The 14,057-nt window shown below is 37.4% G+C and overlaps 1 protein-coding gene across 2 annotated transcripts; it reads left to right on the plus strand.

Annotated features, from left to right (window-relative positions):
• Positions 1-283: 283 nt before the first annotated feature.
• On the plus strand, positions 284-10,592 carry LOC107843192 (DNA glycosylase/AP lyase ROS1). 2 transcript variants are annotated; one of them, XM_016687404.2, is made up of 20 exons: positions 284-424; positions 896-1,569; positions 2,102-3,826; positions 3,909-4,268; positions 4,909-4,999; positions 5,103-6,408; positions 6,528-6,607; positions 6,697-6,781; positions 6,861-6,952; positions 7,022-7,090; positions 7,393-7,429; positions 7,517-7,599; positions 8,060-8,524; positions 8,684-8,720; positions 8,849-8,906; positions 9,196-9,335; positions 9,424-9,489; positions 9,587-9,701; positions 9,788-9,826; positions 10,154-10,592. In XM_016687404.2, the coding sequence occupies exons 2-20, from the start codon at positions 1,041-1,043 to the stop codon at positions 10,270-10,272; spliced, it is 5,496 nt and encodes a 1,831-aa protein (XP_016542890.2). In that variant the 5' UTR covers positions 284-424; positions 896-1,040; the 3' UTR covers positions 10,273-10,592. The 2 variants fall into 2 exon arrangements, with proteins under 2 accessions (XP_016542890.2, XP_016542891.2); XM_016687405.2 differs by having other exon boundaries at positions 292-424; positions 930-1,569.
• The last annotated feature ends 3,465 nt before the right edge of the window (positions 10,593-14,057 follow it).

Here is a 14,057-nt window from a genome sequence, read left to right on the forward strand (position 1 = left end):
ATATATATATACTAGTTGCTTAATACATAATATTTGATAAAACACAATTGAATATCGTCTAGCTCAACCTGCGTAAATGGAGTATTTGTGAACTCAATTGCTACTATATATATTAACTCCAATTTATTGCGCAACTCATAAATTCCAAATCCTGAATCTGTAGGTCGCAAGTACGTACTCTTATGACTTACAAACAAAAAAGAAATATTTTATATATGAATATTTTATGGTTTACCGGGAGAACAAGTACCAAGTTTCTCAAAGAGCTTTATCTCAGTATTACATTACAATAATAAAAGCCCTGGTATTTCTGTTTCTTTCCTACTTTCTCTCTCCCCTTTATGGAATACTCAGTTTCAATTTTTTCTTCTAATTTGCCGTCCACTGTTTCTCTAAGATCTCAGGCAAAATTCCATTTATTCAGGTGAGTTGTACAAGAATTCACTGAAAAAAAATTAATCTAATTAATTAGGTGTGGATTTTCTTGAATTTGTAGATTGAAAAAAACTGAAGAACAAAGCAGCATTTCTTGGTAAAGGATTAAAGATCTTATGTGAATTTTGGTTTTTCAGGCAGATTGATATAATCTTTTACTGATCAAAGGCTAATTTTGCTGCTTATATGTTGAAATTAATGAAGATGGAATTTGTAATCAATTGCATTTCATTTTTCACCTTCTCACTCACTGACTCTACCATGGCAGGGATAGTAGATAGGCTTAGTTTTTATGGGATCTGTACTGAGAAAAATTGTTTTGATATAATTTTACAAATTTGAGTACAAGGGGTTCTTAAAAATTATTTTTTTTAAGATTCTTGATATGTTCTGTTTCACTTCCTGTAAAAAGAAAAAATTCTTGATTTTTGCTTATGGCTTGTATGGTTTTGTTTTGTAGGATGACTTCATAAAACAGTCTTTTTGTTTTCTAGGAGAGACTAGTTTGAGTTTTTATATCTGCAAAAATCTGCCTATCATTTCTGTCAAATTAAAGGAAATAGAGGCAGAAAGATTGGATTTTTACCGGTCACTGCCGCGGCGGTATGGCCGGGATGGAAGGAAGCTTTATTCCAGAAGAAGACTATTTTCAGATTGGCACTTCATGGTTTCCAATTACTCCAGTAAAACCAGGGTTGTCATCAATCTATGGGAATGGACAACAAAATCAGCCAACAGGTCAAGTTAATGAGGTGGAATCACTGGGAATTTCACAAGGACGAGATCTAAGCAATGTGAAACAGATAGAATTGAGGAATTTCATGCAGGAACCTCATGCTCAAAGTGTGGCTGCATGTTGTGGTTCGGCAAATTCAGCAGCTGTGACCGGGTATTTTGATGCTTGGGAATCAGCAGCGGGGATAGAGTCCAAAATGTACGAGGATAACAATATTAAAATGTGCAGTAACATGCCTACTGATGATGTGGACGAATGGAGCAATGTGTCTTTTGGACATCTATTGGCACTAGCACATGCTGCTGGTGGCTCCACAGTCACTACTGAAAATGCAAATGTTGAAACTAATTTTACCTTGAATGGCTCTTTCAATTCGCTCGTCAGTTTACAGGATGCAGGTAAAGAATTGAAATATTCATTGACTCGTCACCATGGAATAATAGAAATGCATAACACCTGTAGAAACTTCAAAGTTACGAGAGTCACATTCCTTGTATATGTCATAAGTGTCTTCAATGTGGCTCAATGGCTGTCTCTTGATGGATAACTAAGACCTGCAAAAGGATAGAGAACAGAATAGAATAAGAAAACTAATCAGTGTAGATTCAAGTAAAATTACAATTCCTAGTGGATAAATTACCTAGTATTCAGTTGAACATTCTAGTGAACACTTCATAAAGTTGCAATTAGATGAGCAACGGAATCAGGTACCTCGTACTAAAGTCTGAGGTGAAACAAACTGTGATGTGTAGCATATCTGACTTGTGTTTCTCTGATTGTGTACACTATTCAATAAGTGATGCTTTCTCGATTAGTCCTGTTAATTTTTTCTTTTGGTTTAGCATAGTCAACCGGAATCGTTAAAAAAGAGCTGCTTTCATTCTGAGATTTCTTCAATATACTAATATGAAAGATTTGTGTATCATGCAGATGGAAGCTCTACTTGCTCGAGATTCCTTTTTAACCTGAATTCACCAACTAGAATGACAGATGAGGTGTTGAGCAGCAACAATGCATTCCAGTTTGAACCACTAACACCAGCTCAGATCAAGAACAAAGGACCAACATCTGATGCGCCAAGGCTAGACATTAACGAGACGCCAATAGCAAGGGGTGAACGGTCGAGAAAAGATACATTAAAGAGAGCAGAACCAAATTATCCCCAACAGAACAAAGAGCAGATAGGGCTAGCCTTGAATATATCAGGATTGCAGGAGAATCGCATCATTGGCAGGGCGGATGAACAGGATGCTGAACAGAATAATACACCACAGCAGAAACGAAGGAAGAAGCACCGGCCTAAAGTGGTAATAGAAGGCGAGCAAAAAAGGACTCCTAAACCAAAAACTCCGCAGCAGCATAGTTCAAAAGAAACAAAAGTAGAAAGGAGGAAATATGTTCGACGAAACAAGATTGAGGAACCTCCAGGCATACCCTCACCCATGGTAAACGATATGACTAGACTTGAGGGCCATCTTCCTAGTTCTGCAAAAATCCAAAGAGCAAAGAGGACCAATTATAGAAGAAATCGAGTCAAGAAGCTCGCACCCAATCCTGCCGAAGAGGGAACCGTTGATCCACCAAATGGTTCTCGTCCAAGAAGACTCCCCAGGAGATCATTGAATTTTGATTCTGAAAGTAGATTAAGTGATGAAAACTCATCTCACTGGCCATGTTCAACTGTGGAGGACTTGCATGAGAATCAGTCCAATTCTAGTGTGCATCCTGGAAAAGGTAGTGAAGCGACAACAGCAAATAGAGAACTGGACTCAGTTTATGACATCACATGTTTGAATCCGGAGCTGAAAACTTGCCAAAAACATAATGAAATGCCATTCACTGAAACTCTGAAGAAGATTGGCCAGAATCATGGTAAATTTACCATGAGCATTCAAAATGGAATCTCAAGAGGGAAGTGTAAAATCGTTTTCTCAGATGAAACTCATGATAAACAGGCAAGCATTTTAGAAATGACACCAAAGAGCCCGAATAGTTCCAACTGCAGCAGGAGCACATGCTTAATCCAGGAAACACCAGAAAGAACCTTGAAAAGACGATCTTCTTTTAGAACTGATGAAGCAAACCTTTACAGCACAAACGTCAGGGGAACTAATCTCAACTCCATGCAGGTGTATCATGCAATTCTCCCAGCAAATGAACCTTATGCTCTGAGTACCCAACAGATGCTTTTTCCTGCAATTTACAAGAAAAAGAGGACAGAGAAGGGTCATCCCTCAGCAACATCTAGCACAAAGCCTTTTACATGTGAAATTAACGCTCTGTCTTTGTCTCGGAGCAACATTGGCCTTTCCCAAGCTAGTACGTCTGCAAATGATAAAGCTAATAATTTAATGCAGAATCTGGAACTTGTACCGGCATTTGTGGAAGCAGAGGGGTTAAGAAGAAAAAGATCAAAAAGCATAAGTAAAGTACGTGACCTAGCATCACTACTTGAAATTTGTAAGCACTTTCCTACTCCTCCAGTCAAAGAAGCAGTGGTATCTCAATTTGGAGAAAGATCTGAAAACTCAGATCAGCCTAATACATGCATCGAAGCCCTGGTTGCCGACACCCGTGCAATAGTGAAAACGAAAAAGCGGTCAAAGAGAAGCATCCTAGTCAGTTCCAGACCACAGTTCATAACAAATGCAAGAGGTAGTTGAATGAATATTCTTAACTTTCACATAAACATATCAAATAAGATGTGGACTTGAATTGCTCACGAAATTGGATGCAGGTTCCATACCAGCTATAACTTGGAAATCTCCAGTTGATGAAATTGTCGATCGTTTACAACATCTCGATTTAAATAGAGAAGACATCCATCAATACCAATATGCGGAAAATGCCCTTGTTATTTATCAAAGAGATGGAAGTCTTATCCCTTTTGCAGGATCATTTGTTAGAAAACAACGACCGCGCCCCAAGGTCGACCTTGATGATGAGACCACTAGGGTATGGAAGCTCTTGCTGCAAGACATAAATAGTGAAGGCATTGATGGTACAGATGAAGACAAGGCAAAATGGTGGGAATCAGAACGTGAAGTGTTTCATGGACGAGTAGATTCATTTGTGGCACGGATGCGTCTTGTTCAAGGTAAGTTACAAAGTTTTCATATCTTTCTAGCGACTATCAAATGATGATACTTCCTCACCCCCGATCCCTTTGACTAGAAAAGCAGTCAACATAAAATATTTGCTAGACTAAATAGGATCGGAAGTATCACAAACCGTCACTATCAACCAACTTGTGTTCTAAAGATGCACTAGCAATAAGCAAACCCAACTATTCTAACCTGAAAAACATAGATGCACCTGCAAGGTCAAGAAGAAACCCAAAATCCAACCCGACACGCACCTATACACATGAATGGTCCCGTAAAGAGGAAGTGGATTATGATGGAAGAAGTAAGTATTTCCCTGTACTTCATATGCAAAAGTATTATAGAATTGCACATTCATATAAATCAGCAAACTACTAGATAATAGATATCATTTGTGATGCAAAATGACCTGCGACTAAACCCTTGTCATGCCAATAGAAGACATGACTAGCACTAGCATATTATACCAATCATCAACTTCAAACAAGTTTTCCATGTTACCTTGTTGTTTTTCCTTTTAGTCGTCTAAACATATAGTTGACAATGGGCCATACTAGAAACAATCAAGATGTGCATGTGACATCAGTATCTTTTGTTTCATTGACCATTTCTTCAATTTTTTGTATGAGACAGGAGACAGGCGCTTCTCTCCTTGGAAGGGATCTGTTGTAGACTCTGTAGTTGGAGTTTTCCTGACACAGAATGTCTCAGACCACCTTTCTAGGTAAGTTAAGACTTGAAACCAGAATTTTATTTTCCATTTTCTGGTACATCTATAAGAAATTTAAAATATTGAGTTCCAACAAAGTACTTTATCCACTTTATAGCTCTGCATTCATGACACTTGCTGCTCAGTTCCCCCTCAAGTCGGACATTGGAGTGGAAAAGAATGAAGAGGGAACAGGAATCATAATTGAAGAACCCGAAGTGAGTGCCGTGGATCCTGATGATACAATTGGATGGCATGACGATCAATCAACTCAACCAACTTTCGGTCAGGAGTTTTTCAGTATCTCCAGTGCAGAGTCAGACGATGAAAAAACAGCTGTTCACAGCAGTGAATCAAGTGAAAATAGCTCTAACTGCACTAGTTCAACTGAAAATTCTATACTGCAGAAACCTGGTTCTTCTAGAGAAAGTTCATGTGTGCATCATGAATCAACAGCGTATGGATCGGGTACAGCCAATGCAGCAACAAGTTTTTTGGGGGGTCAAGTAGAACAAGACGATTTGCTCTCTTCACAGAATTCTGTACTTTCTTCTCAAGACTCAGCAAATTGTTCAGTCGTTCAAACTTCTGAAGGAACTGAATCAAGCAACTTTTCAGGCTCCTCTTCGTTTTTGAAATTTTTACAGATGGCAGGGACTTCGAAATCACATGGAGTCCAGGATCAGAAAAATGAAAATATCTTACTGGAGAAGGATACAAATGGCCAACTAAAACATGTGACATGTTGTTCACACTTTCAGAAGGATGAGGAGAGTAACAGAGGCTCAATAGAAAATGACTGTCCTTGCAATTTCGGCTCATGTACAATGTCTAGTTCAGGGGCGCAACAAACCAAGTGCAAAGAAAATTTGGAAGCACCTGCAAACTTTTCAGACCTCTCTAGGGAACTCGCAGCCCACGAACAAAGTAAATTACCAGCAGAACCTGCAAATCAAGCACTGAATGGAGAGATGAGTGAGACTTACATCTCACGCAATAACCATCAAAATAAGGTGTACGCAGCAACAATGGAGAGCAACTACAATATGCAGCGAGTAGCAGAAGCACCAACATTTTCAGAAGCCATTGTAGAAGTCAGAGAGGAGGTCAGCGTAGTTGTTGATTCAAGTAAGCCTGAGCACACTGCTTTGAGGTCAAACTCAAACAACGGAAAAAATCATGCTGGTAGCACATTAGCAAATCACAATACTAAGGCTAAAAAGGAACACCCAGGAAAAGAGAAACAGAAGGTTGACTGGGACAGTTTAAGGTTACAAGCTCAGAGCAATGGTAAGAAAAGAGAAAGGACAGCAAACACTATGGACTCACTGGACTGGGATGCAGTGAGGTGTGCCGATGTCAATGAGATAGCCCATACCATTAGAGAACGGGGAATGAACAATATGCTAGCGGAGAGAATCAAGGTACGTAAGTGAAATTGAAATTAGCAGCCTAATTCTTAATCTGACACCTTCATCATTCATCTACCTCAGTAATTCCCAAACCTTAAAGAGACTGTTCAACGAAAACTGAACAATTGCAGGATTTCCTCAATCGGATTTTTAGAGAACATGGAAGTATCGATCTTGAATGGCTGAGAGATGTTCCCCCAGACAAAGCAAAGTAAGGTTTCAATTGACCAAATAATTTCTCCAAGTTAATCGGTTATTCCTCTGCACTGACTAAACAAATTCACATGCATGGTATATCAGAGAGTATCTATTAAGCATCAGGGGTTTGGGCCTGAAGAGCGTAGAGTGTGTGCGACTTTTAACTCTTCACAACCTTGCTTTCCCTGTAAGATTTCTGATCCAATTTCTGAAGAGGTAATTAATTTGAAATAGCCTGTGTTTCCACTAATGATGTCTTTAAAAAGGTCGACACAAATGTTGGGCGAATAGCTGTTAGACTAGGATGGGTGCCCCTGCAGCCACTGCCGGAGTCGCTACAATTGCACCTTCTGGAACTGTGAGTATCTTGTGTTCATAAATCTTCTAAAATAACCTTCATAGTCCTAACTCTGCTGTATTTCTACAGGTACCCAGTGTTGGAGTCAATTCAAAAGTACCTCTGGCCACGTCTCTGCAAGCTTGATCAAAGAACACTGTAAGTAACATTCTTTCTCCAACACTATTTTACCCAGGCCTGGTTGACAAGCAACAATTTACTATTAAAAGTAAGCGGTTCCATGTAAGCTTATTGAAACATCCAATTATAGCAGTATACTGCATAGTGGATGAAAAGGTTTTGATTTTAAGGAAGTGTGGTACGGACTTACAGATTAGGGTTGTCGATTTCTTCGAAGGGAGTAAGAAATGATATACATGCATAGTACTTGTAACTGAAAAGTTACTTTTTCTTCAAATCAAGTGATGTATTTACTGATTCAAATCCATACTTGATTGCAGATATGAGTTGCATTACCATATGATCACTTTTGGAAAGGTATGTCAAAACCATTAGATACTCTCCCCTAGAACTAGTGTATATCTGCAATCACAGTTTAACTCAATTTCATTGCTACTTTATTAGGTCTTCTGTACAAAAAGCAAACCCAACTGCAACGCATGTCCACTGAGAGGAGAATGCAGACACTTTGCAAGTGCTTTTGCAAGGTTTGCCTCTTATTTATATACTTTCATGCAAGAAATTAATTCTCTTGTTTGTCTATCTTTATCAGTTCTTCTCAAGCTTCTTTAGACCTAATTCAAAGAATCATAGTTCCAAAATGTGGCTGCCGAAACTAGATTTGACGAATCTACTTACTCTTACTCTTAGAAAATACAAAATTTGCATTTAAGCCAACCTGCCAGTATTTTAACTCATCCATGAAGCGTATGCGAAGCTGTCAGTCACTCAGTGATGAAGCAGCTTCAGCTGAAACTTTAATATTCACAGATCTCTTCTTGTATACGATAGAACTTTCTGCATCTCAACTACCAAACTTAAGCAAATACGCTTCTTGTCAGCACATTCAAGTAACGGTTTATATATAGATTAGCAATTTCATTGTCTAAAATTGACTGCACGCTGTTTCATATATGGCACTTAACACATTCTCTTTCTCTCTTTCAGCGCAAGGCTTGCCCTGCCAGCACCAGAAGAGAAAGGTATTGTAAGTGCAACAGAGAACAAAGCAAGTGGCCAGAATCCACTCCAGAATTTCAACCAACAGCCGCTGCCCTTAACCCAGGCTAATCAAATACCATTACAGCATCCCAAATTGATCAACTCTGCACCTATTATTGAGGTGCCAGCAACACCAGATCCCATTGTCGAAGAGCCTTCCACACCTGAGCCAGAGCAAGTAGCTCCTGAAATTGACATTGAAGATGCTTACTTTGAAGATCCTAATGAAATTCCAACAATTCAATTGAATATGGCAGAATTCACTCAGAATGTGAAGAACTTTGTGCAAAACAATATGGAGCTTCAACAGGTCGAAATGTCAAACGCCTTGGTAGCTTTAACTCCAGAAGCTGCTTCAATTCCCCCACCTAAACTTAAGCATATAAGCCGGCTCAGAACTGAACATCAAGTGTAAGTGGATGCTCCTGATATCTACATCATGAAATAGAATAAAAATGCCCATAACATCTGATAGATCACCCAATACAGTAGGGTAGCCAATTTTTTCTTAGGCTTTGCAATTCTCATAAATTTGTTTTTACTTACTATCAATTGTTTCTCCATCCACAGATATGAACTTCCGGATTCTCATCCTCTTCTGGAAGGGGTCAGTTCTTTTTTTTTCTTTGATCGGTTATACACTTATACCACATCGGTTTAATATCCATAGATAAACAGCATGTAAGCTGATCTTCAAAATGATCCTCCTGATAGTTACGTCTTTGCATGTTGCAGTTTGAGAAAAGAGAACCAGATGATCCATCCTCCTATCTGCTTGCAATATGGACACCTGGTAAGATTTCGACTATAGCAATCTAACACATAAGAGGAATCCTTTTGAAAACCATGCAAAGTATCCAGTTCCTATAAACCGAATTACTGAAACCTGTGAACTGATAAATTAGAGAAGTCCTGTCTGTAAGGAACACTTCTGCATAGCCAGGCTGCACTGAGCAAGCCAAGGTTCCAATCTCATCGTAGTAGCTTGCCTCAGTGGTAGACGTAAATTGGCTATATAGGTTAGCTTTTCGCCAGGCTCTCTAAATAGCTTAATTCTCCCTTATGTACCAAACCCATATCAGGTGAAACGTCGGACTCTATTCAGCCACCGGGAAGACAGTGCAACTCCCAAGAAACTGGTAGACTATGTAATGACGAAACATGTTTTGCATGCAACAGCATACGTGAAGCACATGCTCAAACAGTTAGAGGGACAATTCTGGTAAGAATAAGAGAACAAACTGTTGTAGCGTTTGTCATGGGAAAGTGATACGATAATTCTAATATCTCTGGATATACTTTTCTAATAGATACCATGTAGAACGGCTATGAGAGGAAGCTTTCCGCTCAATGGTACATACTTTCAGGTTAACGAGGTGAATACAATCAACATTTCCTCAACTCAAGCATGCCATACATAAGCATTTTTGCAGTTGATAACGTTTTAATAGTAGCACTTTTGCTATTTCTCAGGTGTTTGCGGACCATGACTCCAGCCTCAAGCCAATTGACGTCCCAAGAAGTTGGCTATGGAATCTGCCGCGACGGACAGTTTACTTCGGAACCTCTATACCAACAATATTCAAAGGTAAACAAACTAAACAATGAAATCTCATTAATTTTTAAAAAAGCTTTGGAAGTAAAATAACATTAAGTGTGTTCTCTGCTTTTCAGGCCTAACCACAGAAAGTATCCAACATTGCTTTTGGAGAGGTATGTAGATCGAAAACCTCAAGTCCCCAGCGGTCCAAATGCTAGTCTTAGATTCTTATCTATTTCTACCAAGTAAATCAATGAAAAGCGTGCACCTTACATCATTATGCAAATTAAAAAAACTATCAAATTAAGCTGGCATAAGCATCAAGCATCAGAACAAGCATGTCTGGCGAGTTCCCTTTTTGCCTTCCACACTCTCCAGACGAAATCATAAAAAAAAAAATTATGGGAAGTAATAATCCTTCATGTAGCCAAGGGAAAGAAGTGTTATCCCCTGCTGCAAAACCTTTTATTTGTTTTCTGATCAAGTACTGTATTATGCAGGGTTTGTTTGTGTGAGGGGTTTTGACAAGAAGACACGCGCCCCAAGACCACTGATGGCACGGTTGCACTTTCCAGCAAGCAAGTTGAACAGGACAAGAGGAAAGCCAGATGAAAACTAAGGAGCAGTATCCTACTGAATCAGCAAGGCAGCCGTCCAGGCAGAACAAGCTAACATCATTCAGTACCATGATGTTTTAAACCTTAGGAAAGAAAGAAGATAGGCATTGTCTTAACTTGTAAGTAAATTGTAGCATGAGAAAATGAGGTGATAATTGATTTACTTGTAGCTGATACTTAGGATGATCATTTCAGTTAGCGACGATCATTGAATTCTTCAATAGGCTAGTGCCCCTTTAGCCAACTGAGATCTCAAATTTAGTTGGTTCTCATTCTTTTCTAAGGATAGAAAAGAAATAAAAATTGATACTCTTCCTGGCAACCAGTATACTTGGTTTCTAACTTACAGAAGAGCTGGTTTTGGCACTGCCTCACAAACATGAGGCAAATTTTAAGCCTAAACTATATGGTAGTGTGGTAAAAGGAAAGATATCTCATAAGTAAAGCAAGTACATGTACGGCATGCAAAAGTAGCATCTACAAAACAGGAGCTGTACCAAAATGCTGCTATCAAGTAGTAATAGCTTGAACAAGTAAATAAAGCTATAATGTAAACTGTCTCAACTAAACATAAGTAGGACTCGAGGGTAAACATAAAAACCAGGACTTGCAAAGAGTATACCAATATGCTCATGATACTAGCACCCTGGTAGAGATTACATTATGAATGGGGATGTCAAATAAAATTTGTAACCCTAAAAAGATATAACTATATAATATAGGAGAGGAAAATATCTATTAGGGCTTATGCTATAAAATAAATTAAGTTCATAGAATAAGCATTACTAGATATTTTTCTCTCCTATTTAGTTGAGGTCCATCAAAAACATCCTCGTTGATTCTACGAGGTCGAGGTAAGATCTGCGTATACCGTATCCTCTTCAGACTCTACTTGTGGGATTACACTGGATACACTGGATATGTCTACTTGTGGAATGACACTGAATATGTCGTTGTAGTATACATAAGTATCTTTTCGGGTCCCAAATATAATTTGGCATGCGCCCACTCATATCAAATGAGCTTGAAATAATACCCTATTCATACTTCATAAGTTGACCAAGAAAATACATCTATCAAATGTGTTTGCAACTAATAGCTGGTCATACAGTTTTGATAATCACAACTGAAAGGAGATGCACAAAGACACTAAATGTTCGAACGGTTGTTTTGTTCTTATATCATACCTTTGTTTGAAGCATCATCAGATCATGGGGTAGCATCTCTCAACCTGCACATAAGCATTAGCTAGTATAAGATGAGCATAAACATGCGCAGTAGCATATTTTGAACCATATATCTGATTCATAACCAAAATCCCTTGAGTTTGACGTCTCAATAGATACATCATTAACTGTGTGGTTTCTGACACACAGAAGATGCGAAGAAAAGCAAACAAACTCGCATAGCTCATTCTTTCGAGCTAAAGCACATTAAACACCAAGATATATAACAAAGTGAATAACTCACATTCATCTTAATCCACGATCCCCGTATTATATGATATAACCATTTTACACTTTAATTTGCAAGTTTACAAACTTGTTATAAGCAATCATAAGGACATACCATTGCGTGCACCTATGAACATGTTCCGCGATATATTCATCTCTTGCAGCTACATGTATTATCACAGCAAAATCGCACTGATTTTACAAGCAAACAAACTCACATAGCTTGTTCTTTTCGAGCTAAAGCACAATAACACCAAGATATATAGGAAATAAACACACAACAACTCGCATTCATCTAAATCCATAATCAAGATATAAATCACTTTACACTTTAATCTGCTAGTTTACGAACTTGTTACAAAGCAATCATAAGGACATATACCACTGCACACACCCACAAACACGTTCCACAGATATATTCACCTCGCGCATAGTTCAACGTACATAAATATATCACTGCAAAATCCAACTGCTGATCACAGATTCCTCTAGAAATAGCCATTGATGTTTATATTACTGTGTTACAACTTTAATCTGACTACACCTAGCTTGCACATAGATCACCTCAAAAGGCATCTATTTCCTTGTTTTTGAGTAATCACTTAACAGGAATCCAAATCACAGCGAGATTTTCATGTACTCATAATCAACGCTATAAATTCAAATAAACTTCAACTCGACTACAATTCGCACATCAATCACTTCAAAAGCATCAATTTTCCTGTGTTTCCGAATAATTACTCAACGAGTATCTCAATGACAGGTAGGTCTCATGTACCCATAATCAACACTATCAATTCAAATAAACTTCATTGCAACTGCAATTAGCACGTCAATCACCTAAAAAGCATCTAATTTCATGTTTTCAAATAATTAGATAAGCAAATATCCCAATGACAACAATCTCAAATACTCGTAATCGATGCTATAAACTTCATTTTGACTACAACTAGCACATATATCACCTAAAAAGCAACTAATTTCATGTTTTCGAATAATTACTCCAAAAATATCTCAATGACAGCAATCTCAAATACTTGTAATCAATGCTATATACTTCATTTTGACTACAACTAGCACATATATCACCTGAAAAGCATCTATTCTCATGTTTCCAAATAATTACTCAACAAACATCTCGATGATAGAGAGATCTCATGTGCTCATAATCAATGTTATAAATTCAAATAAACTTCATTTCGACTACAATTAGCACATAAACCCCCTCAAATGCATCTATTTCCAAATAATTACTTACCAAATACTCAAACGACTGAAGTTAGCGACTTCAAAAAGAAAAAACATCTCAATGACAGAGAGATCTCGTATACTCATAATCAATACTATAAATTCAAATATCATTCAAATATAATTAGCACATAAATCACCTCAACTACATATATTTTCAAATAATTACTTGACAAATATCTCAAATACTCTTAATCAATGTTATAAATTCAAATAAACTTCATTTTAACTACAATTAGCACAGAAATCACCTCAAAAGCATCTCAGTTCAAGTAATTACTTAACAAATATCTCAATGAGCAATGACTGAGAGGCCTGATGTGCTCACTATCAACGTCACAAAGAGATCTCATTTACACATAATGCTGTATATTCAAATAAACTTCAACTCAACTACAATTAAGCATCTATTTTCAAATAATTACTTATATCTTAATGTCACAGAGAGATCTCATGTGCTCATTATCAATACTGTGAATTCAAATAAACTTCATTCTAACTACAATTAACACAACAATCACCTCAAAAAGCATATATTTTCAAATAATTACTTAACAAATATCCTAATGACACGGAGATCTAACGAATTCATTATCAATGTCACAGAGAGATCTCGTTTACACATAATCAATGCTATATACTCAAATAAACTTTAAATCGACTACAATTAAGCATCTATTTTCAAATAATTACTTAACAAATATCTGAAAGTCACAGAGAGATCTCATGTGCTCACTATCAATGTCACAAAGAGATCTCGTTTACACATAATCAACTCTGTGTATTCAAATAAACCTCAACTCCACTACAAGCATCTATTTTCAAATAATTACTTAACAAATATCTTAATGTCACACAGAGATCTCATGTGCTCACTATCAATGTCACAAAGAGCATATATATTTTCAAATAATTAACACATCAATCGCCTCAAAAAGCATATATATTTTCAAATAATTACTGAACAAATATCTTAATTTCACAGAGAGATCTCATGTACTCATTATCAATGCTGTAAATTCAGATATTCTTCATTTTAACTACAATTAGCACATCAATCACCTCAAAAATCATATACTTTCAAA

Source organism: Capsicum annuum, chromosome 9, assembly GCF_002878395.1.
Source record: "Capsicum annuum cultivar UCD-10X-F1 chromosome 9, UCD10Xv1.1, whole genome shotgun sequence".
In the NCBI taxonomy this organism is placed as follows: Eukaryota; Viridiplantae; Streptophyta; class Magnoliopsida; order Solanales; family Solanaceae; genus Capsicum; species Capsicum annuum.